Here is a 26,686-nt window from a genome sequence, read left to right as displayed (position 1 = left end):
CTCATGCACCCTACAGCCCCGATCTCGCACCGTCGGATTTCCATATGTTTGGCCCAATGAAGGACGCAATCCGTGGGAGGCACTACGCGGATGATGAAGAAGTTATTGATGCAGTACGACGTTGGCTCCGACATCGACCAGTGGAATGGTACCGTGCGGGCATACAGGCCCTCATTTCAAGGTGGCGTAAGGCCGTAGCATTGAATGGAGATTACGTTGAAAAATAGTGTTGTGTAGCTAAAAGATTGGGGAATAACCTGATGTATTTCAATGCTGAATAAAACAACCCCTGTTTCAGAAAATAAAGTGTTGCATTACTTATTGAACTGCCCTCGTACATTTTTGTCACTGTGCCCATAGGTTATAAACAGTTCTGGTGGTTGGTATTTCCTATTAAGTAGTAATGTTTTGAACTGTACTTACAGGTTGCGTGGACAATTTCTTACATATTACGCTCCTGTTGCATTTTGGGTGTTGTTCTTCTTCTTATGAACGCCAATTTGCGGTTTTTTCCACATTCCACAGCACTATGCACTGAACGCTTGTTTTAATGCAATGTTTTGGTTTCTGTTGCCGACTGTCAAATGTTTTTGCCAAAGATCTAATGTTATTGCCAAACTTATGAGTATAACTATTGAAGTATCTGTGGTCTGTTCGTGTATGCATTTGTGTGTGCGTTTGTGTATGTGTGTGTGTGTGAGTGTTTTTTGGTGTGATATTAATTTAACTTTTTTTTGCGCTCTGTCTGTGTGTGTGTGTGTGTTTGGCAAAAACATTTGACAGTCGGGAAATAAGCTGGGAAACAGTAAAGCTACACATAGCGGTAGACAAGGTTCCTTCCCTATATCCTTAATCCGGCTTCTCCGACCCCAGGTTCATTGCCTCAGATTAACCAGTGGATCATTCTTATGTCCTGTTACATATTTGCACGCTCTTACAGAAATACCGCGTGTATGCGTAAGATGTTTTTTCTATTATGAAACGAAATTACGTGGAGACCTTACTGCCAAAATCTGTAAAGTTATCTTGTTTACATTCATATACTGACGGTTTGTTCTAGATAAAAATTGCATTATGAATTCGCCAACTATAATTAAATAAGACTAAAAATTTGCTTCGTTTGTGTTCTGTGTTTCTGAGAAATACGAGTATTAAGTCGAATCGTATGCAACGCTGTTGTGATGCCAGCTAAAGCCAGCGCATTTGCCATTTACTCGTAATTCTCCTCCTCCTGCTAAGACAACGTGGCGTGGCAGATGGAAAAGTACGCAGACAAGCTGAGCAGTATGACACGAGAGCCAGGGCACAGATTATGGGCCGAATCTTTGGCTGCCCCTGCTCTGGAGAGGCAAAAGCCTTGCTGCAGTGGATACACCAGTTCCCGTCAGATCACCGAAGTTAAGCGCTGTTGGGCGTGGCCGGCACTTGGATGAGTGACCGTCCGGGCGGCCATGCGCTGTTGCCATTTTTCGGGGTGCACTCAGCCTCGTGATGCCAAATGAGGAGCTACTCGACCGAATAGTAGCGGCTCCGGTCACAGAAAACCATCATAACGACTGGGAGAACGGTGTGATGACCACGCGCCCCTCCTATCCGCATCCTCATCTGAGGATGACACGGCGGTCGGATGATCCCCGGTCGGATGATCCCGATGGGCCACTTGTTGCCTGAAGACGGAGTGCTTTTGCTTGGTTTTGCCTGCTCTGTAGAATCACTTCATCGACAAAGATATTCTGTCAAAATTTGGACTAGGATTGTTGCTGACTGTTAGAGCCTCATGTTCCCTGACAGATGGGTAAGTGGAGGTGGACAAATTCCTGGGCTCTGCATTCTCCAGACCTAAACACTCTAGACTAGACATTTATTCATGGGGCAGTTTGAGAACTCCCATTTGCAGAACCTCCATACAAAATGAAGGGTCTTCGTGCCCATATTGTCGAAAGCTATGAAACAATACGCAATTCTACAGGGATACATCACCGCATCAGAAAGTCAGCGCAACTGTAGGTTCACGCATGTATCGTTTACTGACGGAGGACATTTTGAAAAATTCATTTGGCAAAGTGTTTCGTACTGTAACCCAGAGGGAATGTTGAACATTTCATGTAAAAAAAAAAAAAACAGTTTCATCTTTTGCTGGTAAGTTCTGCTTTTGTGTTCCTATGATTATGTGGTTATGAAGAGAAGCAGAATGAACTCTGGTTAGAAATAAAACGTTCCCGGATCCAAGTCCATATAATATATTTTATTCTTCTATGTGTGAGGAATGGTTCTTGAAAGTCTGGCCATACCTTTTTGTTGTACCCTGTATACTTGCTGCTTGTGCCTACTTTCTGTTACCCTTTCCCTCTCCTTCTCTCCAGTTTCTCCAATATATTACGTGATATATTCAGTAGCTGGTGCCCAACAGTTTTTAGATATTTATGTTATGTCGGTGTTGGTTGCTTTTAAACTCCTTATAATTGATTGTCACTAATCAACATGACGCATACGAGTCTGAACCATGACTATTTGCACCTGATAATGATTAGTAGCAATCCAAACAGTCGCAAGAGCCGACAGCACTACGAGAGGATTATTTCATACTTGATAAATTGAAAGGAAATCGAGTCATTGTACAAATGCTTAACAGATTAACTAATAGTTACGAAGCGTTTCATTTAGATCTTTGATTGACCTACATACTAATTACTAGACACAGTGTGTAAACACACTTGACATTTGGTTTGATGTCACACAAATTCAACAGAAGTAAAGAGCACATTTACAGAATAGCGGAAACTGTTGTGAATCAATCCCATATAACTTGGTATTCAGCCAAAAATTATGTAAGATATTTAAAAAGATATGAAAATTTGTCTACCGTTGTTGACCATAGCTAGATTACTCATATTCAGTTACACAAACTGTGCCGTATTCTTCATGTTGACCACGCGATATGAAAGCCTATAATAAGGGGCCAAGCACGCAGGTGATTAACAATAGTACAGAAATCCCTTACCTGGTTGTCCTGGGATTCCAGGGGCGCCAGGATAGCCTCCTGGTCCAGTCGGTGGCCTCTGTCCAGGGAACCCTGGTGCTCCGGGCTGTCCTGGTGTTCCAGGTTGTCCTGGGGCTCCTGGAGTACCTGGGAAACCAATAGGTCCTGTAGGCGGTCGTCCTCCAGGATATCCTGGGCCTCCAGGTTGTCCTGGAGCTCCTGGTACACCTGGTGCACCTGGTAAACCAGGCGCCCCAGGTAAAGTACCAGGTCCAGTAGGATAGCCTCCTGGGTATCCTTAAGCAAAAAGAAAATGTTTACTATATTAATGCTTTGAAAACTAGGACCATACAGAGCCTACTTCAAATACTTTCAAATATAAGTTATCTTTACAAAACGAAAATTGCAGTAAATCACATTTTTATATGTTTACATTGGTATTTGTAATAATTGTCTCACCTGGGCCTCCAGGAAATCCGGGAACTGGTGGTCCTCCTGGTCCACCTGGTCCACCTGGTCCTCCTGGACCACCTGGAGCTCCTGGTGCACCTGGCCTTCCTGGTATTCCTGGTCCCCCTGGCCCTGTAGGTCCTCCTATTCCTGGTGGTCCTCCTGGACCACCAGGTCCACCAGGTCCTCCTGGACCTCCGGGTGCTCCAGGTGCTCCTGGTACACCTGGTATTCCTGGTCCTCCTGGCCCAGTCGGTCCTCCTGGGAAAGCAGGACCTCCTGGACCTCCAGGTCCTCCAGGTCCTCCTGGTGTTCCTGGCGCTCCTGGTCTTCCTGGTATTCCTGGTCCTCCTGGCCCTGTAGGTCCTCCTATTCCTGGTGGTCCTCCTGGCCCACCTGGGCCTCCTGGGCCTCCTGGACCTCCTGGTCCTCCTGGTGTGCCTGGAGCTCCTGGTCTTCCTGGTATTCCTGGTCTGACTGGTCCACCTGGTCCTGTAGGTCCTCCTATTCCTGGTGGTCCTCCTGGCCCACCTGGTCCTCCTGGCCCTCCTGGACCACCTGGTCCTCCTGGTGTGCCTGGTGCTCCTGGTCTTCCTGGAATTCCTGGTCTAACTGGTCCTCCAGGGCCTGTAGGTCCTCCTATTCCTGGTGGTCCTCCTGGTCCACCTGACCCTCCTGGGCCACCTGGCCCTCCTGGTGTTCCTGGCGCTCCTGGTATACCTGGTATTCCTGGTACTCCTGGCCCAGTTGGTCCTCCTGGGAATGGAGGGCCACCTGGCCCACCTGGTCCTCCAGGTCCTCCAGGTCCTCCTGGTGTTCCTGGTGCTCCTGGTCTACCTGGTATACCTGGTACCCCTGGCCCTGTAGGTCCTCCAATACCTGGTGGTCCACCTGGTCCTCCTGGTCCTCCAGGACCTCCAGGTCCTCCAGGTCCTCCTGGTGGTCCTGGTGCTCCTGGTCTTCCTGGTATTCCTGGTGTAACTGGTCCTCCAGGCCCTGTTGGTCCTCCTATACCTGGTGGTCCTCCTGGTCCTCCTGGTCCTCCAGGTCCTCCAGGTCCTCCTGGTCCTCCTGGTGTTCCTGGTGCTCCGGGTCTTCCTGGTATTCCTGGTTGAAATGGTCCTCCAGGACCTGTTGGTCCTCCTATACCTGGTGGTCCTCCTGGTCCTCCTGGTCCTCCAGGTCCTCCAGGTCCTCCAGGTCCTCCTGGTGTTCCTGGTGCTCCTGGTCTTCCTGGTATTCCTGGTCTAACTGGTCCTCCAGGCCCTGTTGGTCCTCCTATACCTGGTGGTCCTCCTGGTCCTCCTGGGCCTCCAGGTCCTCCAGGTCCTCCTGGCCCTCCTGGTGTTCCTGGTGCTCCTGGTCTTCCTGGTATTCCTGGTTGAAGTGGTCCTCCAGGACCTGTTGGTCCTCCTATACCTGGTGGTCCTCCTGGTCCTCCAGGTCCTCCAGGTCCTCCTGGTCCTCCTGGTCCTCCTGGTGCTCCTGGTCTTCCTGGTATTCCTGGTCTAACTGGTCCTCCAGGCCCTGTTGGTCCTCCTATACCTGGTGGTCCTCCTGGTCCACCTGGTCCTCCAGGTCCTCCAGGTCCTCCTGGCCCTCCTGGTGTTCCTGGTGCTCCTGGTCTTCCTGGTATTCCTGGTCTAACTGGTCCTCCAGGGCCTGTTGGTCCTCCTATGCCTGGTGGTCCACCTGGTCCTCCTGGACCTCCTGGTCCACCTGGTCCTCCTGGCCCTCCTGGTGTTCCTGGTGCTCCTGGCCTTCCTGGTATACCTGGTCTAAGTGGTCCTCCAGGCCCCGTTGGTCCTCCTATACCTGGTGGTCCTCCTGGTCCACCTGGTCCTCCTGGTCCTCCTGGTCCTCCAGGGCCTCCTGGTGCCCCTGGTGGTGCTGGGCCTGTTGGTCCTCCTGGTCCAACTGGACCTCCTGGTCCTACTGGAGCACCTGGTCCTGTAGGTCCCCCTGGTCCTACTGGTCCTCCAGGCCCACCTGGTCCTCCTGGTCCACCAGGTCCCCCTGGTCCTCCTGGATAGCCTGGTGCACCTGGGTATCCTGGTGCACCTGGTGGACCTCCTCCAGGAGGTATTTGTCCTGGGAAAATAGCTCCCTCTTCTGTTCCTGTGCCAGCTCCTTCTACTGGTCCACCTCCAGGACCTGGGAAAGGTCCACCACCAGGCTGCCCTGGTGGCCGGACTCCGCCACATCCTTTAGGGAAGTAGAGCTTGTTCCACGGTGTCACAACTCCATGGTGCCCATGTCCATGACCGTGCCTGGAAATAAACCAGAAAAATTTCATTGACTACATACTGCTGTATCTATATAGAAGGAGAAACGTCTGGTGTGAAGTAAGTTCACTTACATCTGTTTTTCTTCTATTGTATGCATTTTGATGTCAAATATCTATTATAGTTTAGGAAATGTTTGAGTCCGTATTACATATAGAGCTAAAGCTTGCATAAGTGTTTAAGCACCTAATACATTTGTGAGTGTTAACACCGGAGTTTGCGCTGAAAGTGCGCTTATATAGTGTGAAGGTTTAAAAAGAGAAACAGTCTTATTGTTGACACTCTTAGAGAGTTTGATGGTACTTTTATTGAAAAGTACTTTGAAACAGCTGTCTTTTGACGATTAGGATGTAGTTGCTGAATTTAGTTCAGTGTGTTGATGTGGTTTTCCTGCTAGAAATGATAAGAGAAAAACAGCAATGGACATGAGAAAAGTAAACATTCCTTTGAATAGCTTTGCCTCTACTACTGACAACCATTGTTCGCTAGTCTGCAGTCTGCACAAATACTCGACATCGCCGTTTGTGCGCATGTCACAATTGACCTCCTGATGATTAAATCATGGAATATTTGGAGGGCCGGCCGTTGTGGCCGAGCGGTTCTAGGCGCTTCAGTCTGGAACCGCGCGACCGCTACGGTCGCAGGTTTGAATCCTGCCTCGGGCACGGATGTGTGTGATGTCCTTAGGTTAGTTAGGCTTAAGTAGTTCTAAGGTCTAGGGGACTGATGACCTCAGCAGTTAAGTCCCATAGTGCTCAGAGCCATTTGAACCATTTGAACCAATATTTGGAGGCTGTGATTGCCGCAGAAGAGAATGCCACACCATACTGAATCCTTGCAGTGTTATGTGTAGGTGTATAATCATAATCATTTTTGTACGAGTATTGTTACGTTCCTAACCTTTGACATAAATTTCGCTTCGGAAACATTTTATATCTCGATGTTTTCATAAAAATTAGTGTGCTAGATCAGCTGCGAGGACCTAATCTCTTTACCTGAGAGTGGTGCTTGCAACGTCACCATTTGTTCTGATATCTGGCTTCCCTTACGATTTTTCCCTACTACACCTCCCAGTAGGCCCATGGAAGTTATCCTCCGGTGTCTTTACAAAAGTCCTGTCATCCTTCTATTAGCTAGTGTTTTCCGTACATGTCATTGTTCGCCGAGTTTGATGAGAAACTCTTCATTTCTTGTGTTATCAGTACATTTAATTTTAATTCCCTTCTTTTCCGGTTTTTCTGCTGCACGTGCTCCACTTTCTTATAGAGTGCTTTCGCAGCACCTTTTCACAGATTTCTTTCTCAAATTAGAGACTATATTTGCTACTAGTTTTTTGCCTACTCCCTTCAAATTTACTTAGTTACTTCCTACCTGGTCCTTGCTGCGACCTTTGTGCGATGTTTTGCTTCTGAACAATCGAAATTCAGTCACTTCATCTCCTACATGATACTCAGTTTTGAAGTTAATTTTTCACAAAAGTCGCTTCTGCTACTCCTCTTTACTTCTTTAGTTTACTTTGTATCCGTATTATGTCCTCAGTAGACAATTCCTGACACTGGACGCGCCTTGTTATTCTTCCTAATTTTCACAGAGGAGAAGACTGTCAGCAGTGAATCCTATCACCGATATATTTAATCCTTAATTTCAATCCGTCTGACCGTCAACTGTTGGACAGGAGATAGTAGTGTGTGTAGAGGATTTTAGGCTCGTCTAGTTATGATTTAAGTGAAGAAACTGCAGACGTGTTTATTACTTCCATAGGGACGGAGAAGAAAAAAATGGTTCAAATGGCTCTGAGCACTATGGGACTTAACTTCTAAGGTCATCAGTCCCCTAGAACTTAGAACTACTTAAACCTAACTAACCTAAGGACATCACACACATCCATGCCCGAGGTAGGATTCGAACCTGTGATCGTAGTGGTCGCGCGGCTCCAGACTGTAGCGCCTTGAACCGCTCGGCCACTCCGGCCGACCGACGGAGAAGACAAGACTGAACTAATCACGGCACTTACAGGGGCATTAAAGCATTCACCCTGCCCTCCATACGCGAATGGACAGGATGAAGACCTAACATGTGTCACTATGCTGTACATCTTCTGCCACGTATTTCACAGAGGTTTGCAAAGCATGCATGTAACTGTAGATGTAGATGTAAGTGACCAGACAGCCACCATTTCCGTTTGTGTCTTTTCTGGGCCTGTATTCGTATTTTAACAGATGGACTATGTTAAAAGTTTTCGGTTTCGTGCCCTGGAGAGTGACTGTGTGTGATAATGTGAGAAACAGTGAGAAAGATCAAACATAATTTTATTTAGTTTACGGCTTGTGTGTGTTAACGACGTTCACATAATAATTTTTAAGGGCGTTGATGAGCACGATTTAGAGCGCCCTAAGCAGAGAAACTAAAGAAAAACAAACAAGTGAAAGAAAAAGTTTGCATTGCTACCTCTTATCATTTGTAATCCCATAAGTTTATGCTTTGTCTTCCATTGTTATTTTTCCCTCTTTGTTCTTGAACATACTGTATATTACTCATATTTGCCCATCGCGTGTCAGATACATTCTGAAATGGTAAATTCGTATGTATTTGTCTCTGAGGACTCTAATGTCGATCTTCACATATTTGCTAACAGGGTTTGCAGAGTATTTGTCCAATTTTCGCTTTCTGGATGTAGATTTTTAACGTTAGAACTAGAGACAAGCGCGGACCACAGGAGACATACCCATGTGCTTCATAACCATATTGCTCCTTGCTTTCTTTGTCCTGATTGTAGCACTTGTCAAATATGAAGATAACAATTAAGAAAAAAAGGAAAAACAATGAAGACACGCAGTAGCAAAACCAATCTCACTCCAGGCCATGTTTCCTTCTGCGATTTTGGGTCTCACAGCTCTCTGTGGAAAAGAATCGAAGGTTAATGCAATGCAATGACAGGCTGCTGACACGTCAATTTGCATGGTGCCGCAACAAGTCGGGAAGCAGAAGATCTTAATTCCCAGAAAACTGGACTAGACAATACGTTCGGTAGCAAAATGAGAAAATTTCATTGAAGCAGAAATGATAAGGTAGGTAAGTGACTATCATTCCATCGGCTTCTTAGTTAGCAAGAGGTAGAATACTTACCATAACGCCATTTGTTTGAAGTGATTTAGGAAAATTACAGAAAACATTATGCTGGACATCCGGACTGAAACTTGACCATTTCTGATCCAGGATGTGTAGCACCGTGCTCGGTACACAACTTGTTGATGTGAAGATAAAGCGAAGAAGGGTCTTTTGTGGCCCGTCCCACGAGACGTGGTTCAGCGGTCAAGAGACACAAGAGTCGAGGAGCGAGCTTGAACTACCCTTTAAGCCGTATGCATAAAGGTTTCTCCTGCATTTTCTTACGAATGTTGCGGTGATTCCATCAATAAAAGGCATAGTTGATTACTTTCTTCAGCCCTTTTAGCGATTATGGATCTAATAAAACCACTCAATGGACGACACGTTAAACCCGATTTATCTATTCTTTTTTTTTGAGATACGTTAAAAATGATAAGAAAAAAGGAAGAAGAAAAAAAGAAAATGAAAAATATGTTGACAACGATGCTGATTAAGTGGAACGTAATGATGAGAAGCAGAAGAGCAAGATTATGGCAATGATGATTGAGAAGATGATTACGACAAAGATGATGAAAACGATGATAACAATGAAAATGAAGATGATAACTAAGAAGAGGATAATGATGATGTTGACAACGATGCTGACTACGTAGAACGTAATAATGTGAAGAAGAAGAGTAAGAGTATGGCAATGATGATTGAGAAGATGATTATGGCAAAGACGATGAAAGTGATAATAATGAAAGTGAAGATGATAACTAAGAAGAGGTTAATGATGATAGTAGAGATAAAAAGGGAAACATAATGACGTTTGAAATGAACAATGATGATTTCTAACAAGATGATCATAAGATAGAGACACAGACAATGATGGATTCTTATGTAAAAAGAAGACAACGTTAATGATAATTAGAATGAAATGATGATGAAGAAGCTACTGATACGATTAATAATATGATAATGTTGCTGAGGAGAAGAAGGCAAATATGCTGATGTTTATGAGAAGAAGAATGCAAAGATGATGATGATGATTAAATGATTAAGAAAAATGTGACGATAAAACAAAATATGAAGAGTATGATGATAATGAAAATAATGGTGAAAAAAATAAGGAAATTGGATAGTGATGGTAATGATGATGAAAAGGAGCAGGTGAAGAGAATGATGATTATCAAAATTGTAATGGTTAACGCAAAAGTTATCATGCAAAGACGAAGTAAAGATGATGATAATAATGGAATGGATTATTAAGAAAAGGGTATGATGAAAGGATAAACGATGATAACGACATTGTTGTAAAGACGAAGATAATGATAATGGAAGAAAGAAGACATACCCGTGTCCCTCGTGGCCGTGCTCCTCACCGCCGCCGTGGTCGTGTCCTTCGTCGTGTGGGTGGAGGAAGATCTCCACAGGCCTTCCCGGCTGCACGACGCGGTAGCCCCAGGCGTCTGACACGTAATGCGTGGCTCGCAGCTTGCCCTCCGGGTCCACGTACCCGTAGCAGCCGTATACCACGCCATCCGGTCCGCGGTTCTCGTGGTGGAACTGCCCGTCCGGGCCCACCTCGTATCCATACTCGTAAGCACCTGCTGAGCACACAAGAGTAAACCCGCACATTCAGATACATTGATCACATGTTTCCGGCGCGTAAGTACCGAGTAGATGTATCAGGAAAGAGAGCACTGCGGAAGGACTCTGAGTCTGGTGTATGAGGTTTAAGAAGAGAGAGAGAGAGAGAGAGAGAGAGAGAGAGAGAGAGAGATAGATAGATAGAGAGAGAGAGAGATCTAAGGGAATGATGCTCATTCTTTACTCCGCAAACATACACTCCTACAAATTGAAATAAGAACACCGTGAATTCATTGTCCCAGGAAGGGGAAACTTTATTGACACATTCCTGGGGTCAGATACATCACATGATCACACTGACAGAACCACAGGCACATAGACACAGGCAACAGAGCATGCACAATGTCGGCACTAGTTCAGTGTATATCCACCTTTCGCAGCAATGCAGGCTGCTATTCTCCCATGGAGACGATCGTAGAGATGCTGGATGTAGTCCTGTGGAACGGCTTGCCATGCCATTTCCACCTGGCGCCTCAGTTGGACCAGCGTTCGTGCTGGACGTGCAGACCGCGTGAGACGACGCTTCATCCAGTCCCAAACATGCTCAATGGGGGACAGATCCGGAGATCTTGCTGGCCAGGGTAGTTGACTTACACCTTCTAGAGCACGTTGGGTGGCACGGGATACATGCGGACGTGCATTGTCCTGTTGGAACAGCAAGTTCCCTTGCCGGTCTAGGAATGGTAGAACGATGGGTTCGATAACGGTTTGGATGTACCGTGCACTATTCAGTGTCCCCTCGACGATCACCAGTGGTGTACGGCCAGTGTAGGAGATCGCTCCCCACACCATGATGCCGGGAGTCGGCCCTGTGTGCCTCGGTCGTATGCAGTCCTGATTGTGGCACTCACCTGTACGGCGCCAAACACGCATACGACCATCATTGGCACCAAGGCAGAAGCGACTCTCATCGCTGAAGACGACACGTCTCCATTCGTCCCTCCATTCACGCCTGTCGCGACACCACTGGAGGCGGGCTGCACGATGTTGGGGCGTGAGCGGAAGACGGCCTAACGGTGTGCGGGACCGTAGCCCAGCTTCATGGAGACGGTTGCGAATGGTCCTCGCCGATACCCCAGGAGCAACAGTGTCCCTAATTTGCTGGGAAGTGGCGGTGCGGTCCCCTACGGCACTGCGTAGGATCCTACGGTCTTGGCGTGCATCCGTGCGTCGCTGCGGTCCGGTCCCAGGTCGACGGGCACGTGCACCTTCCGCCGACCACTGGCGACAACATCGATGTACTGTGGAGACCTCACGCCCCACGTGTTGAGCAATTCGGCGGTACGTCCACCCGGCCTCCCGCATGCCCACTATACGCCCTCGCTCAAAGTCCGTCAACTGCACATACGGTTCACGTCCACGCCGTCGCAGCATGCTACCAGTGTTAAAGACTGCGATGGAGCTCCGTATGCCACGGCAAACTGGCTGACACTGACGGCGGCGGTGCACAAATGCTGCGCAGCTATCGCCATTCGACGGCCAACACCGCGGTTCCTGGTGTGTCCGCTGTGCCGTGCGTGTGATCATTGCTTGTACAGCCTTCTCGCAGTGTCCGGAGCAAGTATGGTGGGTCTGACACACTGGTGTCAATGTGTTCTTTTTTCCATTTCCAGGAGTGTATTAGCACATACCAGTAAACCCCAATACTCGGTTCGCTAAAGCATCGAAATGTCTTAACTCCCAAACTGTCTGTCATAGCACTCCGTCTTCAGGCCACGAGTGGCCTACCGGGACCATCCGATCGCCGTGTCACCCTCAGTGGGGAGGATACGGATAGGATGGGCGTAGGGTCAGCACACCGCTCTCCCGGGCGTTATGATGGTATTCTTGACCGAAGCCACTACTATGCGGTCGAGTAGCTCCTCTATTGGCATCACGAGGCTGAGTGCACCCCGAAAAATGGTAACAGTGCATGGCGGCCTGGAAGGTCACCCATCCAAGTGCCGACCACGCGCGACAGCGTGATCTCACGGGAACCGGTGTATCCACTGCGGCAAGGCCGTTGCCCAACTATCTGTCATACAATGATATAATTTTGCAGGCAAATTCAATGGTGTATGAGGATACTGTCTGTCAAATTTGGCGGAAATAGAGTCGGTAGTTAAGAAGTAATAAGTGAAAACGCCGCGCTTGTGCTTCAGTTTTACTGGATGAACAGAAAAAATGTAGTAAACAAGAAACTTTTTTCTTTCTTTATTTTGTGGGGAATATCAGCGAAAAGAAGTTTCCTATCGGTTTGAAACTGGGTGTAAACAGTTTTAACAAGAACCTTATAAATGTTCAATGTGAGCACCATTCATCACACGGCACATATCAAGTCTATAGCCGAGTTCTTCCCAAACGTTGATAAGTGTGTCTTCAGTGATTGTAGCAACAGCTGCTTCAATCCGGTTTCTTAATTCAGGAGGTCTGCTGGTAGCGGAGGCACGGACACAGGATCCTTGTTGAAGCCCCAAAGGAAATATTCGCATGGCGTTAGGTCGGGTGAACGTGGAGGCCATGCAAAGCAAGCCCTGTCATTGGGCCTCTTGCGGCTTACCCGGCGCTCGGGTATAGGTTTGATGTGTGCCGTGTGACAAATGGTGGTCACATTGAAGATTTATAGGGTTCTTGGTAAAACTGTTTGAGTTGCTCTTTCATTTAACATATCATTTATAACTGTAAGTTTAATATAATAAATATTATAAAGCGTTAAAACCCCGATATTCATTTATAAACACCCTGTATAATGTGGGTATTTTGACCAACATGAGTTATGCTGCTTCAAGGTTTACACGAAGTGTTTATTCCCTCTCAGTATACATGTTTTCATTAATGCTGTTTGTTGTTCAGAGTGTGAGCTTATTCTCTGGGATTAGCAGCTTCCATCCAGTTAATACTAGGCAGAAATCCAATTTTCATTTGGATTCCACCTGCTTGACTCTTGTCCAAAAAGGCATGTAGTATTCTGCTGCATCCATTTTCGATAAGATAACACAACAAATGAAAATCTTAGCAGTCATCTAAACTGAAGAGTTTCCTCAAGCCTACTCCTTCTATTCTCTTCAGGAGTTCCTGAAAAACTCAAATTCCTGTCTCACATTGTTGACTATGTTAGCACACACTCAGCAGCTTGTCGTCTCCATAGGATTTGTGTAAATTTTACTTGATCTATAGTTAACTTTTCTAATGTTAATTCCATGTAATGATTCGTTCCATGACTGTGGAGATTTGCTCCTGTTTTTGTCCTCTGGAACAAGGCGCATGAAATAAAAAAGTACTTGATTCACTTGTATATAGTGTTAAACATTTAACATTCGACTAGAGCTCTTAACGAGTAGCACCTTAATTTCTTAAAATTCTGTTAGGAACTCAATGAAATACGGAAAATCGAAAATTTTGCTGCCCTTGGAAGCCGTTCGATACGCACCTTGAAACTACGACTATGCCCCATGTTAGCCGTTCAATAATATACATTCGAAGATAAAAAAAGCGAATAATCCGAATGGGACAGAAATCAGTAGATATTATGTACATTTACAGACAAAAAAGATCATAACTTCAGAAAAATCGGATTATTTATTCAACTGAAAGCGCTTCACAAATTGAGCAAGTGTACAAAGCTTTGGTCCACATCTGGACTTTACGCGATCAGTTATTTGGCTTGGCACTGGTAGATAGAGTTGTTGGGCGGCCACTCAGGAATACCGTGCCAAATTCTGTCCAACTGGGACGTTAGATGGTCAAAATTCCGAGCTGGTTGGAGGACCCTGTCCATAATGCTCCAAACGTTCTCAATTGGGGAGAGATCCTGGGCTCTTGCTGGCCAAGGTAGGGTTTGGCAGGCACGAAGACAACAAGTAGAAATTCTCGCGGTGCGTGGGCGGGCACTGCTTTGCGTAAATGTACGCATAATGGCTTGCCATGAAGGGCAACAAAATGAGGCGTGGAATATCGTCGAAGTACCGCTGTGCTGTAATGGTGCACGGATGAAAACCAAAGGAGTCCTGCCATGAAAAGAAATGGCACCTCAGACCATCACTCCTAGTTGATGGGCTGTACGGCGGGCAACAGTCAGGTTGGTGTCCCATTGCTGTCCAGGGAGTGTCCAGACACGTCCTGGAATCTCATTTACTGGAGTAGAATTGTCTTCAGTGCTGAGTACCGCCTCGCATAGCCAGCGAAGATTTGTCTGGAGACATCCCGAACAGTTTAATTGAGATAAACTTATTTTAAATACGTCCTTGAATATCTCTGACGAAACAAGAGTTTAATGTATTTAACTTCCATTTGAATTACGTGCTCCTCTGCTTTCTATCATGTGCTGAAAACCTCCTTTCGATATCTTGAAAGATTAATGAAAAGAAACTGATACAACTTTTAAGTGATTCAGCTTGTGTACAAATATGTTATCTCAGATGTAAGTGAACTAAAATGCAGTAATTATCTAAGAACGACACATTTTATGTTGATGTAAATAGGCGAATAAGTGCGTTGTGTTGTGGGTATCACGTTCTTCATACTACACTGGAGTGCATAACTTAAGGACGGAACTAACTTCATCATGATATGTCACTGCCAAGTAACACAGCTCGATGGAACCTGGACCATACAAGTACAGTATAGTACAGAAGGTAACTAAAAGAAATGCGAAATGAGACGATCAGAAGTTACACTTTTATTACTGAAGCCACCGCGATTTGTGATGGTGCCCTAGACATTACAAAAGGCGGGACACATTTCTTAATAGAGTGTGTGATCAGTAAGAACAGCAACGTATATCCTGCATTGTGCTCCCATGCTGACTACAAGGACGGTAAGGGCTTCTTGTGGTAGGGTTTTCCACTCCTCCATCATGGCGGTCGTCAATTGCTGGATGGTCGTTGATTCACGTGCATGTGCTGCAATGCTTCTTCGCAATGCATAGCACATGTGCTCCATGCTGGACGTATCCCCACTTGGCGAGAGTTGGGAACACACAGTGCACCAGGAACCCTGTCGAACGTGGTAGTTTCGGTGGTCCAGGGTTTATGGTGCGGGGAGGCATAGTGTTGCACGGGCGTGCTGATCTCCAAGTCTTGGAACACGGTACACTCACAGCTCTACGTTACTACGGCACTGTACTTCTTCCCCATTTGGGTATTTTCAGAGGTGCAGTCGGTCCTATCTTTGTTTTTACAGATAACCATGTGAAAACGCATCGAATAGTGCAAGTAGAGGAGCTATTGGAACGAGAGGGTATTTAGCGACTGGACTGGCCTACCCGTTATCTCCGACATAAATCCGATTGAGTACTTGTGGGATGCGTTGGAGCGATTTATTGCACAACACCCACATGCACAAACTGTCATCCAACAGTTTTCGACCGCGCTGATGAACGAATATAAAGCCTAGCCGCAAGAACTTCTTACCAACCGTGTGACCTGCGTAGGAGCGCGTTGCAGAGCAAGGATTGCCGTTCATGGTGATCACACACCCAATTAAAAACCATGTCCCGCCTTTTGTAATCTTCAGGATGCTATCATGAATCGCGGTGACTTCAGTGTACTTATTGTCTTCGAAAAAAAGTATCATTTCTGTCCGTTTCATTGCATATTTCTTTTAGTTGTATTTCATTGCCAATCTCTTTTATTTGTCTGTTGTACTACACTGTAGGAATAATTTCGATGCATACTGAAGCTCCAGAGAGCTAACGCAGTTCCGGCAAATTAGGTCGAAGTTGAACTTTGCTCCATTTTGTCATATGACGATCGGCAGCCGTGGTTTTTTCGGTTTTGTTATCTGCGATACTTCCCATTAGTAGCCTGACAGCTTATTTGTGGTGAGAATTGTTGTCTGAAGTTAATTTTTGTCATGCGGCAGATGACAACCGAGCGACGTATCCAAGTGATATAAAAGTCATTAAAAAAGTGAAAGCGCCGCGGCAACCGATCGTGAATTGCGTGTGACACTCGGACATAATGCTGCTCCAACCGAATCATCAGTTCGGAAGTTGATCCGGAAGTTTGAGACCACGGGCTCTGTTTCAAACGTTAAGAAAACAGGACAACCGCGTTCTGTTTGAGCAAAAGAACACATTGCTGTTGTGCGTGACAATGTGATCGTAAGCCCCAAAAAATCGGTTCGCCGACGAGCTCAAAAACTGAATTTGTCAACAATTTCACTGCTTGAAAGATCTGAAAATGCATGCGTACAAGATTCAGCTTACACAAGAGTTGAAGCTTGCAGATCATGGAAAGAGAGATCAATTTGCTCAGTGGGTCTTGGCTCGACAGGCGGACAACGAGGACACAAAAAGAATAATTTTCTCAGATGAGGCGCTCAACTACCTCAATGGGTACGTCAATAACCAGGACTGCAGAAATTCAGGTAACAAAAAGCCGCGAGTGACTGTGGAAGATGAGATGGATCCACAACGCACGACTGTGTGGTGTACGTTCTGGGTAGTAGAAGTGATCGGCCCGTAATGTTTCTGAAAAAGATGAGGGAGCTGCCGTCACTTGAACGGCGACCGTTACCAAAGCAGGCCTTTTGATTGTTGTTTCCCTCTTTTTAATTAAATGACTATCTTTTGTCTCAACAAGATGGCGCGATATGTCACACATTGCATGAAACGATTGCTCTGCTGAGTGAAAAGTTTCCTCAAAAAATTCTCTCTTTTTGTGGCAACCAGGAATGACCTACCAGATCATGTGATCTTACACCACGTGACATTTTTGTGGTGATTTGCAAAATGAAAAGTGTACGTGAACGAACCACAAACAGTACACCGATTGAAGGATGAAATTAAAAGGGTTATTAACGGCATCTCACCAGATGTTTGTGAACACGACATCGAGAACTTCAATGAACGCATTACTCGGTGCAGCGCGACCATGGGTGATCATATGCACGATATAATTTTTTATACATAAAAGGGAGAAGTTACGTAATGTGTTGTACAAACATTACATTTTCAATAAATTTCGATGTTTTACAGCACTTTAATGTTCGTTCCTACTTCCCGGACATCCTCAATGTTACTTGGCAGTGACAAGTCATGCGAAGGTTACTGTCTTACTTAAGTTTTGAATAACAGTGGGTATACCTTTCCCTTTACGTCGTTTAAGGGGCAAAAGAAGCATCAGGTCGTTAACCTTGTGATTACCTACAGCGGAATTCTTTTGCTTCCTTTACGAGATGAGAAGGATTATGGGGCTCTTTCTAAGTGTTACTGTTCATATTTGACAATCACTTTTCGAATAGTCATGAAATCGTCGGCTCGTTTTTTTTAGAGCAGATCGTACAGTTGGATGAAAAATGAAATTTGTGTTTAAGTAAGAATGATTTGGATGACAAGCAAATAGACAGTTTATGCAGATATTTGATTCTAGTTCTGTCTGGACGTATTCCGAGGACTGTTCACTTTGCAGCATAAACTGATTTACTAAACGAAGTCATGATATCAGTTCAGCGTATAAACTAATGTCTGTTATGTATGTAGTGACTTCAGAAAGTAAGTTCACATATCTTCGCACGCCCAGAGAATTTCGCAACAAGTATGTCACATTTTCAGAGGAGAGTACATTTTCTGAGTTTCCTGCAGACTTATTTCCGCTGCGGTAGGGATAACAGGTGTGGCACAATGTGGGAGTGCAATGGCGTGACATCTGAAAACGTACTCCAAAGCTGAAGTGTGCAGAACAGTACGATCCTTGCGGGCAAAACATCTAAAATACACTCAGATCCACCGTCAAATTCTGTCGGAACACGGACCAAATGCAGTGCCAAGTCTAGTCATAACGAAACGGTGCCAACAAATTGACCAATGCCGCATAGATATGGGTGATGCTGATCGTGATGTCCATTTCTTGAACCATGCGATTTCCATCTTTTCGGTTAGCTGAACACTTGTGTGGGGAATGGCGGGAGGGGGTGGATGAAAGCGGTCACGCAGTGGTTCTCGAATGGCTCTGGACTGTTCAACGGATTTCCATCGCCAAGGTACTGAACGATTGGTACAACGTTCCGTCCGTTGTTTGCAGACAGTGTAGCGTATCTGTGTCACGCTGTCGTGTAGTGTACTAGATCTACCATAGTGTGTAACTCACTTTTTGAAGCACCCTCGTAGATGAGATCGTCTTCCGAATCAAGCTACGTGCACTTGGAGGTACACCCCTCATCTCCCATCCCCATCATCCCCAAACAAGAAACAGAGCTGTGACTATTACTCACTATTATTAAAGTTCTGCTCGTGATACTGCGTCTTGTCCTCGTTTTCGATGTCGACTATGACTTCTTTGCCGCCATCTCCGTCTCTTCTGGCGTCCTGTGCGTGCGTGGCTGATAGCAGAGCCGTCACTATCAGCACCTGTGGAAAAAGAAATAATCAATTAAAATGTAATGCCTTTGTATCAGCAGGTGATGACATGCATCATAGTGCAGGTAAAAAGATATACTCAGGCTAAATGTACACTAATGGCCATTAAAATTGCTACACCACGAAGATGACGTGCTACAGACGCGAAATTTAACCGACAAGAAGAAGATGCTGTAATATGCAAATGATAAGCTTTTCAGAGCATTCACACAAGGTTGGCGCCGGTGGCGACACCTACAACGCGCTGACATGAGGAAATTTTCCAACCGATTTCTCATACACAAACAGCAGTTGACCGGCGTTGCCTGGTGAAACGTTGTTGTGATGCCTCGTGTAAGGAGGAGAAATGCGTACCATCACGTTTCCGACTTTGATAAAGGTCGGATTGTAGCCTATCGCGATTGCGGTTTAGCGTATCGCGACATTGCTGCTCGCGTTGGTCGAAATCCAATGACTGTTAGCAGAATATGGGATCGGTGGGTTCAAGAGGGTAATACGGAGCGCCGTGCTGGATCCCAACGGCCTCGTATCACTAGCAGTCGAGATGACAGGCATCGTATCCGCATGGCTGTAACGGATCGTGCAGCCACGTCTCGATCCCTGAGTCAACAGATGGGGACGTTTGCAAGACAACAACCATCTGCACGAACAGTTCGACGACGTTTGCAGCAGCATGGACTATCAGCTTGGAGACCATGGCTGCGGTTACCCTCGACGCTGCATCACAGACAGGAGGGCCTGTGATGGTGTACTCAACGACGAACCTGGGTGCACGAATGACAAAACGTCATTTTTTCGGATAAATCCAGGTTCTGTTTACAGCATCATGATGGTCGCATCCGTGTTTGGCGACATCGCGGTGAACACACATTGGAAGCGTGTATTCGTCATCCATACTGACGTATCACCCGGCGTGATGGTGTGGGGTGCCATTGGTTACACGTCTCGGTCACCTCTTGTTCGCATTGACGGCACTTTGAACAGTGGACGTTACATTTCAGATGTGTTACGACCCGTAGCTCTACCCTTCATTTGTTCCCTGCGACACTCTGCATTTCAGCAGGATAATGCACGACCGCATGTTGCAGGTCCTGTACGGGCCTTTCTGGGTACACAAAATGGTCGACTGCTGCCCTGGCCAGCACATTCTCCAGGTCTCTGACCAATTGAAAACGTCTTGTCAATGGTAGCCGAGCTTCTGGATCCTCACAATACGCCAGTCACTACTCTTGATGAACTGTGGTATCGTGTTGAAGCTGCATGGGCAGCTGTACCTGTACACGCCATCCAAGCTCTGTTTGAATCAATGCCCAGGCGTATCAAGGCTGTTATTACGGCCAGAGGTGGTTGTTCTGGGTACTGATTTTTCAGGATCTATGCACCCAAATTGCGTGAAAATATAAAAACACGTCAGTTCTAGTATAGTCCAATGAAAGCCCGTTTATCATGTGCATTTCTTCTTGGTGTAGCAATTTAACGGCCAATAGTGTATTCTGACTGAATTTACACGGTAAATTATCACAAAAACTGTTTGTTGTATTCCGTTCTAATATGTTGTGTTTCGAGCTCGTTTAGCTTAACGTCTGTCGCAAATAGCATGGAATATCTTGGATAATTGCTATGCGATTGCTTAGTTGTGCGCAACATCTTACAAGTGATACGACACTTGAAACTTCATGAAAATATTAAAAATAGAGCATTATAGCGTTTCACTTATAATGTTGTTATGTGTATGATAAAATTCGGTTTAGAAATGTTTAAAAATATTCAGCTTAAACTAAACATTCTTTATATCTCCCTCAGTCTTCTAAAGTATCGCTGTAACTGAGACGGTAGAGGCTGCAGTGACAAAACATATTATGCCTGTTAGTAACGTTTCTTTAGACAAACTGGCACGAATTAACTAGTCTTCTGTTCTAGACCAAAAGGAACACGTTGGCAGTGCTCCCTACTATGTCTAATGTCAAAACCTACAGATTATGATAGCACCTTCCAGTCTTAACTGTGCCAGACACGCGAGGAGAGGACCAATCGCAAGCAACGGAGGCAGATCAACCTTTGAAAAACACGAATAATTGCTAAAGTTGACGTACTTGAGAATTAAATGACATTTGGTATACAGAATTCTTGTTCCCTTTGCAGGTAAAATGTGCTATAACTATAAATACGAAATCATATGAATACCTAGCGAAAAACAAGTTACGTAATTTTTATGAACGAGCAGACAGATTTTTCTGGGACTTTAGTGAAATTCGAGTTACGTGATAAAAGCTAATTTTTGGCTATTAAAATGTCGTAACATATCATCCACTTAATGAATACCTGTATGAACTTTATAAGATACGTTCGTGAAAAAGTGTGTTTAAATTCACGAATGACTGGTTACATGATTGCATCGTTTTGGTATCAAGGTACCATTTCAAAATTTTTATAGGATTTTCAGATTACGTGTCGACGATTCTCAGTGAGTGGAGCCGTTTCGCTAATAAACTTCCATTTGCAGTAATTAATCAGTTTTGAAAGTCTCTTTCATAAATAGAATTACTTATTAAGTCTCGCACTTCAACGACGCGTGTTTCACGAAATGGAGTTTCGTAAGGATTACATAACACCCACCAGTAGTATCGGGACTGCTACTAATTGGTAATATTTTCACGTCGGTGAGAAGATTGCTGGCAAGATAATCTCAATAAAAGATTTTTTTCGGTGTTTGCTTATACTACATCGGATAAACAAGTGCACCTCCAGGCAGCAAATGACGAGAAAGGCTCTGTTTTTCCTTGCTTTCAAAACTGCTAACAGCATTGAGATCCTAATTCATGCAACGCATGTTAGTGGAGTCATTATCGATAAGTTTTGAATTGTGACATACGAAAGCACGAGTGGTCGAGGATTGTATATACTGCATATATATGGAAGCCACAATGAGAGATTCACATTTTGTCATCACATTTTGCTGTGAGAAAAGCGTATCTGATGGCAACAGATCAAATGGGCTTCGGTCTAGGGAGGTGCGCAAAAAGTTGCTTTTCTCAGAGTCATCAAACTTTCGATTAGTCCGCGGCTGCCTTAGATCTCCTTCTCTCTGTTGCTATTATTTTCACATCACTACCCCCGTTATTCTTGATTATCTCTATTAAATTACCTAACTTTCAACTGCCACTAAAATTTTACCCTTCTACTACTCCTTCTATTGTCCCTATTAGTATGTCATGGCACCGTAGAAGATGTTCCATTAATCTTTCAGTTTCCTAGTAAGGGTTTTACGTACATTTATATCCACTGTAGTGCTTTGTAGTTAGCATCCAGTTCGTACTTTATCTGTATACTTATTTTTTAACGTCTTTTCGTAATGCCACACATAAGTAGCCTCTCTTCACTGCGTACATCAGCTACGTACTTTATGTCTAACCTCTTTTCGTAATGCCACAAGTGGATAGTTTCCAGTTTCTTCCTCACAGGGTCCTTTTGTTTTAGCTTCCATTTCCATACCATGATGTCTCATGAGACGTGTATGTTACATACTTCTGTGTGTGTGTGTGTGTGTGTGTGTGTGTGTGTGTGTGTGGAGAATGGTGTCTTTGTCATATTGTTCCTCATTCCTCTGCCGATGTTTCACAGCAGAGGAGCTATTTTCGTCTGCGCAAATTTGCTCGTGATGTGTTTCTCGATTCGACCGTGGTGCATAATCTTGCCGCCAAGGCAGGAAAATTCCTGCATTCCTTTCAGTACGTGTTTTGCCAGTTTTGATACCTGGTAATTTGCTGTTGTGCTTCTGCTACTATCGATCGGTTTGACCTTTCTCACTCTTACTACAATTCCTTTTTTAAGTGGACTGCTCATGACGCTTATCCCTTTAGTCTTCCTTACATTCCACCATAACGTATGTGAATTTTGACATTTTTATCAGTTTACCTGCGTTTCTAACCCTCTTCTGAAATTTTCTTTCGCTTGATTAATCGATTCTTTGAAACCCAAGTTAAATAAGTGTGATAATAAGCGGCAATTTCTTACCTACGTAAGGCACTGTTAACAAAAATATACAATCGTTTCACTTTATTAGTCCTTCTGTCTTCCTTTTTTTCTGCTAAATGTTTGAAAATCACTTATCGGTCTCTGTAATTTAGTCCCACACTTCGGACTGTGCATGTTTTGTTCCTCCTAAACTTTTTTAACCTTGCTCTAGAGACTTAATGTAGATATCACGAGCTTCTGTATGTTTTCCCATATAGAAGCAAAACGTCATCATAACTTGCGTCTTTACGTTTTATCCGAAGCCCAACTGATTATCCCAGTAACTTTAGTTCTTCTTAAATTTACTTGCTCTTCCTTTGCATGTTATTTCGGTCAATATTTCATGAGCTTGGGATGTCAGTTCGCTTGCAGTCATTTTCACGCTTATCCACACACTCATTCGCCACCAGAATGGTGACATCTGGTAGCCACTAAGGTTGTCACCGTAAAGAATTTGAGGAAAGCAAATGGGTCGGCCGGAGTGGCCGTGCGGTTCTAGGCGCTACAATCCGGAACCGGGCGACCGCTACGGTCGCAGGTTCGAATCCTGCCTCGGGCATGGAAGTGTGAGATGTCTTCAGGTTCGTTAGGTTTAATTAGTTCTAAGTTCTAGGCGACTGATGACCTCAGAAGTTAAGTCGCATAGTGCTCAGAGCCATTTGAACCATTGTGAAAGCAAATGGCGAATCTAAAGTACATTAGACGCCAAAGAATGGGATGGGCGCACATACAAGCGAAAAGTGCTGTTCCTAGTTGACGTCAGAATATGTTAAATCTGCTTACTAGAGGGATGAGAGTCTGTGTGAGCCAAGCGAATTGTGCTCACTTAATAGAAAATATTTTAGTGGTACTTGTGTCTTGCATCGGGGTGTAGGTATTGCTTCAAATACGATTCTCTTGGAGACGTTTCGTCTTATGCCAGGTATGAGTGCAAATGTAATTTTTTTGTAGATGTTTTATGTTACGCCTGGTGTGAGTGCATGCGCCCTTTCGTGCGGAAACGCTGTAGGAGCCACACAGCAGCAGCGGTAGCAGTACGATAGCGTTGGGATAACGCAGCACATTTAACTGAAGGCCAGCGCCGAGCTATCAGATTAGCCTTGAGAAGAACTCTAAACAGTACGCCACCGGCAGTCTGTCTGATCCTGTGTGGAGGGCAGGGAAGACATGTTGGCTCTTTCTGTCCAGGCTCACAGCTCCTCTGTCATTTGAGGTGAATGTCGGTGGATAACACTTGAAGGTATTACGGTTTACTCTGTTGCAATTTTCTCTAGACTGTAGGATAAGATTTAAATAATTATATTTAATCCAATATAAATTCTTAAAGGGCCCGCGATGACCAGCTTTTTATGCGGAATGCTCCTCTAAAATGTGTCACAGATCACTACCGAAGATATTTAGGGGAGGGGACGGAGGTGGAGGGAAAAACGTAATTAAAATAGTGTCCAGATATTTTTTGTATTACTAAACACGTCACTCTGTCCGTACGTTCTTGTCCCCGCATCGATTGTGAGTCGAAAGTATAGAAAAAATTTGAATTTGTAAATTTTATAATATATTTCATGGTTGCTATTCCAGAGAAAACTAGTACTGATAACATTGAACTTTTCCACTCAAATGCATATATTGTTCTCAAATTTACAAACTGTCAATTTCAGAACCAAGTTGCTCCATCTCCGGGCACCGAACAGGGAAGCAGGCATCAGTCCTCAGTCAGTGTCGTTTTCTGACTGAGAACGTGACAAAACTGTCTTCCCTGTATCAACACAATGTGGAAGACAGCTGACTTTCCTAAAACCTGGCTTAGTGTAATCATTACGCATGCTGATGAAACAGAAAGAACACTTTTGTCATACACTCAATCCGCAGATAACATAGACTGCGGGTTTATGTCAATACCTGTCACTGTTAGTTGCCTTAAGGGGGCTGTAAAATCGACAGCATGTAAATTTGATATCAATAAACACACGTGAATGGCAAAAGAAAAAGAAGAAGGGAAGAATAAAAGTAGAAAAAATACATATTTTTCCTATGCATATTCTGTATCAGTTGTTGATTCCATCGTGTTTCACACCATGGAAGGTACAAAACTGAAGAGATGAATACCAGACGAGACTGTGACCAACTATGAACTCCATTCATTGCATGCGTTAATTTTGTTCTCTCACTTACCAGTTGCTGACAAGAAGTACAGCACAAGAAGACTAGGATAGTGGGCAATTGCATTTTCAAAATCATTCCTTCTTCTTAATATTTTTCTAATAGTTCAGGTGAAAAAACTGAGGCGACTATAAATTAATGTTGGTAGAACGATTTTCTGGACATTAGTGCAGGTCAACAGGACATATGTAAAACCATCCATGCAAATTACTTCACCACTTAAGCTCGTATGAGGGCCGTCGTCTTGGACAATACTGAAACATGACGGTGGAAAGTCAGCTTCTTAGCGTTTGTCAGATAGGAGGGAACACAGAGTGACATTAAGGAATGAGCGGAGCCACGAGACGTGCTTACACAGACAACTACCTATGAAAAGCAGAAAATCCACATTTGAGCTAGCCGGCCGCTGTGGCCGAGCAGTTCTAGGCGCTTCAGTCCGGAACCGCGCTGGTGCTGCGGTCGCAGGTTCGAATCCTGCCTCGGGTATGGATGTGTGTAATGCCTTTAGGTTAGGTAGGTTTAAGTGGTTCTAAGTCCAGGGGACCGATGACCTCAGATGTTAAGTCCCATAGTGCTTAGAGCCATTTGAACCACATTTGAGCTCAGATCCTATCGCAAATTTTCAGTTGCCATTTCAGACGTAAATGTCACGCGGTTAAATAACGGTTAAATAACGGAACCGTTGTCGTGTTAATCTTTCATTTGGTACTCCTCTTTAAGTATAATACCAGAAGCTTTCCAACTTCCTTAGTTCCTGATACCAACGGAACTTGAAAGCGCGGCGCCTCATTTCGCGCTCCAGATTCCACTGGTTGGGAGGCGCCGGTTCTCATTCCCCACCTGCCAGCGCGGGTCGCGATTTTTTCGCCTGCGTGCATAAATAACTGCCGCGCACAAGTGGGCGGCATTGATCTGCAGGGGAGTGCTTCATTAGGGTAATGACCGGCCCGTCCCCCCATTGTTGCAGTGAGAGTGGAATGCGAACAGAGTTTCTCATGTCTGCCTCTGGTGTCCATCACCCGAGGCCCCAATTCCACCCACACGGACTGCTTTTGTTGCTGAAGAAACTCGGAATACCGGTTACCGTCGTCTTCAGATCCATATCTCTTAATCGCTCGCTCTAAGAAGACTCTCTTTCGGGAGTAGCTGTTTTGAAAAAAGTCGAAAGGCAAAGTGTAACTTCGATCGATATTTACTTGTTTCCCGTCGCTACCAACGTTAGCTGTTAATACTATTTCCAAATATACTAAGGGGATAGAAGCAATTGCATAGTGATATGCACATATACAGACGGTGGTAATATCGCGTACAGAAGGTATGAAAGGGCGGTGCATTGGCGGAGCTGTCATTTGTACTCAGCTGATTCATGTGGAAAGGTCATCGACGTGACTATTGCCGCACGACGAGAGCAATGTGGTAAGTTGTAGCTAGACGCATGGGACATTTCAGAAACCGTTAGGGAATTCAATATTACGAGACCCACAGTGTCAAGAGTGTGCCGAGAATTCCTTAGCCAGCGCAGTGGCCGTCGGCCTTCACTTCACGACCGAGAGTAGCAGCGTTTGTGTCGAGTTGTCAGAACTAACAAACAAGAAACACTGGGTGAAACAGCCGCAGAAATCAATGTGGGACGAACAATGATCTTATCCGTTACGACAGTGCGGCGTAGTTAGGCGTTAAGGGGCTTTGTCAGCAGACAACCGACGCTAGTGCTTTCGC

The 26,686-nt window shown here is 45.0% G+C and overlaps 1 protein-coding gene, 1 long non-coding RNA gene and 1 pseudogene across 35 annotated transcripts in view; 2 read left to right on the top strand and 1 right to left on the bottom strand.

The window, feature by feature from the left end:
• LOC126418822 (collagen alpha-2(IV) chain-like) overlaps positions 1 to 26,686 on the bottom strand; it is a 177,577-nt gene that overhangs the window by 42,092 nt on the left and 108,799 nt on the right. For 18 of the 34 annotated variants that reach the window (XM_050085775.1, XM_050085778.1, XM_050085767.1 and 15 more), the window contains exons 2-5: positions 18,649 to 18,784; positions 10,160 to 10,415; positions 3,440 to 5,700; positions 3,002 to 3,277 (exon numbers count right to left, since the gene is read on the bottom strand). In XM_050085775.1, coding sequence (XP_049941732.1) covers positions 3,002 to 3,277; positions 3,440 to 5,700; positions 10,160 to 10,415; positions 18,649 to 18,784 — 2,929 coding nt within the window. The remainder of the gene's footprint in view (positions 1 to 3,001; positions 3,278 to 3,439; positions 5,701 to 10,159; positions 10,416 to 18,648; positions 18,785 to 26,686) is intronic. The other 16 variants (XM_050085771.1, XM_050085774.1, XM_050085782.1 and 13 more) reach the window with 16 other exon arrangements.
• On the top strand, positions 1,348 to 1,465 carry LOC126420216 (5S ribosomal RNA; annotated as a pseudogene).
• LOC126418824 (uncharacterized) overlaps positions 23,952 to 26,686 on the top strand; it is a 255,962-nt gene continuing 253,227 nt past the window's right edge. Inside the window, exon 1 of the long non-coding RNA XR_007575896.1 lies at positions 23,952 to 24,047. This is a non-coding gene — a long non-coding RNA (uncharacterized LOC126418824). The remainder of the gene's footprint in view (positions 24,048 to 26,686) is intronic.

Source organism: Schistocerca serialis, chromosome 9 (assembly GCF_023864345.2).
Source record: "Schistocerca serialis cubense isolate TAMUIC-IGC-003099 chromosome 9, iqSchSeri2.2, whole genome shotgun sequence".
NCBI lineage: Eukaryota > Metazoa > Arthropoda > Insecta > Orthoptera > Acrididae > Schistocerca > Schistocerca serialis.
Note: the sequence above shows the minus strand (reverse complement) of the source record. Positions and strands in the feature narration are given on the sequence as shown.